Source organism: Lactuca sativa, chromosome 2 (genome assembly GCF_002870075.4).
Source record: "Lactuca sativa cultivar Salinas chromosome 2, Lsat_Salinas_v11, whole genome shotgun sequence".
Taxonomy (NCBI): Eukaryota; Viridiplantae; Streptophyta; class Magnoliopsida; order Asterales; family Asteraceae; genus Lactuca; species Lactuca sativa.
This window is the reverse complement of record NC_056624.2, coordinates 59,996,629-60,005,468: the sequence shown is the minus strand read 5'-3', so window position 1 is coordinate 60,005,468 and position 8,840 is coordinate 59,996,629. Positions and strand designations below refer to the sequence as shown.

The window sequence follows — 8,840 nt, the reverse complement described above, 5'->3', positions numbered from 1 at the left end:
TAGAGTGGGTTCAATAGATTCGGGAGTCAAAGGAGCAAATTTCGAAGTCATTTACTACATTCTGGAATGGGTCAGCAGCTTTCAGAGCGGACCAGAGGCTTCCGAGGTGCGAGACTGTCCGGGGTGGAGTATTCTGAGGCGTGCGAGATGGTCCTAAGAGAATGATTCTGGGGCGACACCTTCCGGAGTGAAGGTGTTCCGAAGTGAGCAGGGTCCAAAGTATGCGAAATCTTCCGGTTCAACTTAAGAGGTCCGAAATCAACATGTTCTGGACTCAAAAGGGTCCAGACCAAGTGGGTGCTTTTGGGTTTTCTCCTTTGGTTTTGAGCCGTTTTCAACAAAGGAAAGGATTGAGATGGTACGGATGCTTATAAATAAAAAGTTGAGAGAGATTTGGGATACATAGAGAGATTTGGGAGAGATTTGGATCATAACGATACACGGTACATTAGGAATCATAAGGTAACTTTAATGTGTTGATACAAGCCTTACAATAGTTGATGCTTACATGAGAACAAAATTTCTTAGCTAAAAATGCTAGTTGTAGCATCGTCCCGAAATTCTTTTGAAAGGTAGGATCATGAACGCGAGAATAAGTGAGGGTACCTCTGCTACATCTGGTTTTCATGTTCCCAAGTGGATTTCCGGTCCACGCTTAGCATTCCATCGAACCTTCACCATCGGGATGCGGCTTTGTCTCATGCGCTTAACTTCTCTATCCATAATCTCGATAGGCTGCTTAATGAATAGAAGGTTCTCGCTTACTTCAATCTCTTCTAGTGGAAATGGGAGAGTGTTGTCTGATAGACACTTTCTTAGGTTCGACACATGGAATACATGGTGTACATTACTGAGTTCTGAGGGTAGATGGAGTTTGTAGGCTACCGGACCGATCCGGGCAAGGATCTCAAATGGTCCGATGTATCAGGGATTTAGTTTACCTTTCTCTCCAAATCGTATCATCCCTTTCCAAGGGGAGACTTTTAATCGCACCCGATTTCGTTGTTTCTTGAATAATCTCGAGTCTAGTGAGTGTGCTGTTGGCATTTGCCCTTTTTGCCAGCTAGGTGTCTCCCACCTCAACCCAGCAGAGGGGCGCTTTGTACTTCCAGCCATACAAGGACTCAAAGGGTGCAACTCCTATGCTATAGTGGTAGTCGTTTGTTACGTGAGTATTTGATTAGAGGCAGGTGGTTATCCCAAGCTTTGCCAATGTCTACTACACATGCTTCTCTTCGAGGTGTGGGTTCTTGTTTACCTTGATCTCGTCAAGAAGAATTTCTAGAGATTCGGTGGTCAGACACTTATGATTGTTGAGTACATGGAATGTGAAATGTTCAAAATTGAGTTCTTATGGTAACCAAAGGCTGTAGGTTACTAGGCCTATCCTGGTGAGGACTTTCGAATGGTCTACTAGGGATCGTGCTCCTAGTGTTCTAGAACTAGAGTTTTTTGGGCCTTAAGAGTTGGCACCATTATTTCCAAAGTTGAGGTTGCGTGTGGTGTATTTGACCTTATGAGTCTTAGGTTACTTTCGAAGTTCTCTTCCAGTGGTGTTCCGAGCTAAAGATGGGTCGGCCTCTGCCAGTTCCTTGCTGCTGGTTGAACAAGTCTCTGATTTGGGGTAGGGAGTATCGATCCTTGAGGATGGGGTTGTTTAACTTATTAGTAGTCAGTGGCGCTATGGGCAATTCTCCTTTCCTCCTTATGTGTCAGATAGGTGCTTCCCATAGTTAGAGACTTGGTCCGATGTTTCCCTTATTTATTATATCATTCTTGTAATTAGACACTATCATGTTTTTGTGGCCGTTCTAATTGGTATCGGGGTTTGGTTATCGAGATGGTTCCAAGGGTCGAGGTGATTCTGACTCCGCTTAGCACATGGCACTACTAGAAAAACAGCCTTTTACGACGCTCATTGCGCATCGTAAAAGGCTCAGACGATGCGCAAATGCGCGTCAAGGAAGGCCCTGTCATAAAGAGAGACGATGCGCTTTTGCGCGTTGTCTATAGACGATGCGCATTTACGACGCGCGTTTAGGACACGCAATGCGTATCAAGGAAGGCCCTGTCATAAAGGAAGATGACACTCATTCGCGTGTCGTAACCTTACGACGCGCGTGTTAATGACACGTAATGCGTATCAAGAAAGCCCCTGTCAAGAAAGGCCATGTCATAAATGAAGACGACACACATTTTTGCGTATCATAATTTTAAATCTTAAAAAAAATATATTATTTATATATTTACTTATTTTCAAATTAAATTTGTATCCAATGTTTCATAATAGAAAATAAAATATCATATACAAAAAGTAAAATCCATTGCATAAATTTAATGTCATAAAAATAATCGTTCCATGGAAAGATAAAACAAATCAATAGAAGTTGTAACAAAAATTTACAAACGAATTAGATACAAAAAATACAATCCATTGCCCCTTTGCTTATTCAAGATCAACCTACAAGTAGCTAACTAATCTGTACAAATTCACCTTTGTTTCTAATCATTTTCTTAAATACTTTACAAACATAATTCATCCGTAGTACCTTAACTATAGTTGTAGTCTTGATTCTTTTTCTTCTTCTGAACTCATCTCTTGCAACCATTGCTCTAACCCTAGTTTGAATAGATACAACAGCTCCTTGTCAATTATGTGAAAAAGAGAACTGGTTTGTAGAGGAAAGGGGTGCATGATTAACAGCAGCACATAAAGGTCTAGGAACATAGATTAAAAAAAAAGAGGCAGCAATCTCTCCAAAAATGCCTTTGACAGATGAAGAAGTGAGTTCTAATATTTTGTCAACAACAAATGAACATTGTGCATCCTCATTACAACATTATTTGACAGTAATCTGAGTGAATAATCTTATAATTAAAATCATGCAAATCAGATTTATATAATATATTTCATCATATTTTCATGCAAAATTTATAAAAGTGTATGTTAGACTAAGTTAAATTAGAACCAGAAGAATTATCAGTCAAAACCTTATAAAAATCAGATTTACTTTCCTTTTTTATCCAGAGTGACAATTAATTAGCACAAAGCATACCACAAGACCTGGAAGGCTGCCCTAGCACATAAGCACTGGTTGAAAATGAAATATTTTTGTCGAACACATTCATACACATTGATTATTGGATACCTGTTGATAAGATTAAGAGGATAAAAGTTTTACTTGCCTCTTCACGTGCATACTGATCTACCCAAGAGGTAGAGGAAGGGCCTGCATTTTATTGCTGTTGATATTCATTTGCCTAGTCCCCACTTGCAGGCCTGACCTGGTTATCCTCAATAGTCAATTCCCCATGACTCATCTTTGAAACAAACTGAAGGAACTTGCAGTTCTGCATATTATTTTCCAAACCAAATAAATAATATACTGATTATAAAATAAAATTAGAAAAAAACCTTTTTAATTCAAAGTACGTAAAGTAACCTGAAACTTTGGATTGGTGTTCTGAGCTAAAGTGTGTGCTAGCATTCGGGTCTGCTCCATAGCAGCCAAAGATGGAATGTTTGCACCTGCCATTCGGTCCACAGACATCATCTGCGTTTGCTCCTGAAATCAATAACATAAGAATTAATAGTAAGTCAACATTTAACTATTATTTTAATTATTAATGTGAAAGAGCTCACTGACATGCTGTAATTTAAAAGCCTAACCCCCAGTACCATGTTGTCGCTCAAAGGATAAAGCCCAAGCATTCGGGTCCCCACCGTGTTGTTGGGAAAATTCATCAACCCAGCAATACTGATCCAGCTCTGCGTATCTACCAGGCATGTGCTCCCTAACGAACCCCCCATGATTATCGATCTCTAAAGAAGATAATAGAGCATTCACCTGAACAAGTATTTTAATGTAATAAACAAAGAAATGAAAGTAAAATTGCTATTTCTTGCATTTAATTTTAATCTTTAATACCATGTTATTGTTGAGTTGGAGTGCTTCATGGACATCACAAAGGAACATGATGTCTTGTGAAATTGAAAAGAATTTGGTGAAATATATAGAGAGAAAATGGTTTCTTGCAACATCGATTGCCTAAGCCAAAATCACATCTTCAATGCTATCTGGATGGCTTCTTTCCCAATCAATCATATCCATGATTTGGATACAATCATCCACTAAAAACCTCCAGAAATTCCTTCTTTCACAATTTTCAGACATGAAAACACGCAGATAAAGTTCACATGAAGAATCTCTGCTAGATTTTGATGTTTTTGGATAATCTTGCCACAAGATGTCCACTTTATATATAATTCATACCATGATGAAACCAATAAATTGATAGTCCCTAAATCACTTGCAATGAAAAAAGACATGTCGGATCGACGAGAAATCTCACAACTAAAATCTTATAGACCTAAAAGAGGGTATTCAATTTTTTTAGTAAAAGAAAAAATCATTTTACTATTTTTTAAATAAATTGACATTAAGCATATCAACCAAGAGGATTACCATACTAAAACTCAAACACCCCACCCATGTAAACCTGTAAACAGCCGAGTTCACCACCAACGGGTACCCAAATACCGGAAATACCTGAGCTGAATTGATAGAGTCGCGATGAAACTAACATACTTTTCCTAAAGCATAAAAACCGAATTATCATATGCCATTATATTATCATGTTGGAGGGCATTTAGGTGTCTTATTACAAAATTTAGCCTTGAAAGAACCTCTGAAAAAATCAATAAAAAAGTCAACAAGTCAATAAAAAGTCAATATAGAATGGGAAGAGAAAGGATTTGCAAGGTCTAATTTACCTCCAACAAGAGGTTTAATTACAGAGCCGCCATGTTCTGCCCACACGCCAAGTCCATATACAGTTGCCTAAAAAAAGTCAACAACTTAACAAGTGTAAAATCGTAAATATGAAATTATATAAACAAATTCTGACCTGTCAGATATCTGGATTCTCATCATTGCATGTGTCAACAAGGAAAGGGATATATGTATCATAATATCTGGTTTGTAATTAAAAAAATATTTAAAAAAATCTGAAGGTTAAAAAGGTAATTATGGTAAGTACTATGCAAGGTAATGTACTATAAAGCTTCTACGCGACGCTGCTCTGCCATGTTATCAAAGATACAAATAACAATTCGTCTCTCTTTTGTTGTCTTATCCTTGCCCTTCAAAACATTAAAAATAATAAATCTAATTGCTTTACAAAAATGTATAATCAAAATAAGAAAATAAAAAATGAAATTTGGATTAGAATACTCAATACTTACCCACATGGGCATTATTTAAGATCATAACTCATCAAAGAAAGGTAAAAAGGAAACTTTAAATGTTTCCACTAAAGTTCCCAAAATTTCACCAACTTGTTAACAAAAAATAGTCAAACAGATAAGGTTTATAAGATTCATGTCAATAGTAAAAAAATGGTTATTTGTTGGGAAAAAAGAAAAGTTAACAAACTTGGTCAAAGACTTCTTCTTGCTCTTTTTCTTCTTTAAGAAGCTCTCTTTCTTCTGCATCAAAATCTTCAACATTTGTCCTTTCAGCTCTTTTTTTTCCTGCTTGAACTTGCTGTAATCACCTGTTTTATTTCATCAACAATGCTTCTCACTTGATTTTCATCTAAAACTTGTCCAGAAATCTGAAAAAAAAAACAAATGTCAAAAATTGGAAAAAACATAAATCTAATGTGTAAACAAAATAAAGAAAATGATTATTGACCCAACCTGTGGACATTCCTTCAAAGCATCCAACATATTTGCACAAAATTTTGTATCAGGCTCCTGAAAAAGATCAAGTAAAGTTTGTAAAAAACTAAAAACAGTCGATATAAAGTAGTTGAAAGGATATAAATGGAATTAATTTATTTATAGTATAATAAAATAATTATCACCTTATGTAAAGCTGGAACTATATAGTCAGAAAGTTGTATTATATAAGATCCATCACGACCCTGTGCAAGTCCTTTCTCTATATCTAATTTAGCATACCTTAAAAGCTCAGGCATTGCTAAAAAAAGTATTTTTTTTATTAAAATTTGTAATGTTGATTGTGAATAGGATATACAATAAACAATAAAAACTTGAAACAACTGCTTTTCGAACTTCTTCATGAAAGTAGAATTTAAGAAGGGGTACTAATGTAGGGGCAACCTGGTCAATTTACACATCAAGAACTCCATAAGCTAAGATAATAGATAATAACTTGGCTAGAAACTAGTGGTCAATACAGTAAATAACAAGTTATAATTCAGTGAATTAATATTGCAAATGTACAAACCTTATGAAATAGGGTGTGGTTCATAAAGCAGTCATTTACATAAGTCGTGTACTTGTCATGCAGCTCAGTCACTTTTCTAATAAAAACCTGGAAACCATACCACAATCAATTGTATTATTATTATTATTATTATTAAATAGTTAATTTTTTTAAAACAAAATAGTGAAAGTTCAATTTTTTTAAAATTTACCTGTTCCTACAAGCCAGCCACAAGCTCTCTGAGCATGAATTCACCATGTTTCTCTCTCAAGAAGGCAGGACCTGAAGCAGAGACATTGATGTTAGATCCACCCAAAAGTAAATGTAAATCACATAGGACTTTTCACAGCTTATCTAAGAAAAGTTTATATCATTTGTGGTTCTTTATTTATTACTAATGATAGATAGCCAACTACAGTCGACAACTTAATACTTTCCTCTTATAAACTTTCATCTAGTGAAGATCAATTTTAGCTAATCATATGAATGATGTGTTTTTCATCACTTACACAATAAATTCAATTTTCTATCAAGTACATAAAGTAAGTTTCTTTATGAGGAAATGAAATTCAATTGTATATATAGTACATCAATAGTGACTATTAAGTCAAAAAACAACACCTATCAGAGAGAGAGAGAGAGAGAGAGAGAGAGAACCTTTGAGAAATAATAACCTTCAGCCACCATCAACTACAATTGTTTGTGTGTCAGCTGAATTTCGTTTTCTAAGGCGAATTGGAGATCTTGATTTTGGTACAGGAGGCTGAACTCCTTTTAGCTCAAGTGTAACAACTTATGCATCTTCTTTGTTCAGATCCAAATATCTAATGAGACTGTTGTTCGTATCAGCAATGAATAGTCTCCCTGACAAACAACATTAAAAAAGTTTAATGATATGTACTCTATAATTAGACTGTTGTTTGGAGACTTCAGATATAATAAGAAATCAATTGAACTTGGAAATTAGGAGAAAGAACAAAAGAACACAAACCTTTGCATAACAGTTAAGCTACATAACATCTGGAATATTCCCTGAGCATGAAAAATTCGCACCATAATCAAATCCTAACTTACAGAACCATGAAATCAAAAATAATAGAGATGCAAAATGAGTATATTCAAAAGAAGTTGAAGGAATTCCAGTTAGCAATGGAGTAAATCGTACCTGTAGATGTCGTTATTTAGATATGTAGAGAAGAACAGAGGCAAGTCATGGCGTGTGAACAGATAAGCCGATATTAACATAGAATCTTCGAGAGGATTACTCGGTGGAGAAAACCTAAAATGATCGATGGAGATTTTTGTGAGGAGTGATAAAGATGGAATCGGGGAAAAGTTGGAAGAGATAGACCAGGGATTATTGTGAAATTCAATCGTTAATTCTCCCATCCTTCTAGTTGAATTTGAAACCTAAATCGTGTTTGAACTGGGTGATATGGAAATGTTCAGGAAAAATATGGAGAACAAAGGCAAAAGAGAACGAGACAGTGTTTTCAAAAAAAATGGGATTTTGCTTTTTACCCTTTCTACTACCGTGTACAACAAGGGAATCAAATCCGTTGCAAACATAGTTATAAATCACACAACAGGGGAAAAGCAAGATGGAAGCGGGAAATACTATATCTTCGAGGGTGGAACTCCAGATAAACGCCTTGATTGGGGATCTTCCTTGATTTGCAAAGACTACGACTATTGCGTTGGCAATGGAAATATCGACACGGGAGATCCCATTACAGGTTCCCCAGGCATCGATCATGTAAACCCTATAGTCCAAAAGGAGTTATGTGATTGGATAAACTGGCTCAAGATTGAAATAGGGTTTGATGGGTGGCAATTTGATTACGTAAAAGGGTATTCCTTGAGTTTCACCAAGATCTACATGACCAACACATCTCCCGATTTTGCAGTTGGAGAGCTATGGAGCTCGTTAACTCATGGGCAAGATGAAAAACCATATTACAATCAAGATAACCATAGAAATGAACTTATGAAGTGGGCGGAAGAAAGGGAGTTTTTGGCGGGGATGAGCTAGGGTTTTCAGCCAGTGGAAACAAAGCGGGCTTTTTAATTTTTGGATTTCATTTCCCCCTCGGATGAAACGCACGTTTCATTAAAATTTATAAAGCGACATGGTTAGACGACGCACATTTTATTTAAGGTGCCCTCCGTTTTTTTATTAGACACTAATTTTAGGGCACGCAAAAATGCGTGCCCTCTATGCTTCATATTTTGGAAAACTGACATCAACTTTTAGCGCACGCTCAAATGCGTGTCCTCTATCAGCGTGTGTCATTGATTGCGCGTCGTAAAAGGCTGTTTTTCTAGTAGTGTGGTTGAGATTTCTAAAAGGATTCTAGGAATATTTAGGGGAAGGTTGGAAGCCTTTCAGGTTCCCTTGATGTCTTTTGTTTCTTGCTTTCAAATCATTATTGGGGCTAGGAATGAGTGTGGCATCTCTTACATAGGAGCTCATAGGTCTGGATGCTAGGGATATGTCGTTACAGGTTGGAAGAGTTTTGTTATTCGGTTGTACAAGACGGAAATCTCTTTTTAGTGCTCGAAGTTTGTAGGGTGAGAATCAAGCCAGTCCGTGTCAAATAAATGATG

General features: G+C 36.4%; 1 protein-coding gene across 1 annotated transcript; it reads left to right on the top strand.

The window, feature by feature from the left end:
• The first annotated feature begins 7,689 nt into the window (after positions 1-7,689).
• On the top strand, positions 7,690-8,265 carry LOC111904829 (alpha-amylase). The gene has a single exon (XM_023900543.1). It carries the CDS (start codon positions 7,690-7,692, stop codon positions 8,263-8,265), a length of 576 nt encoding a protein of 191 aa, XP_023756311.1.
• Positions 8,266-8,840: the final 575 nt, after the last annotated feature.

What these genes read in the sequence shown, in the direction of transcription:
- LOC111904829 (XM_023900543.1), top strand. Translation starts at nt 7,690, where the DNA reads ATGGAGAACAAAGGCAAAAGAGAACGAGACAGTGTTTTCAAAAAAAAT.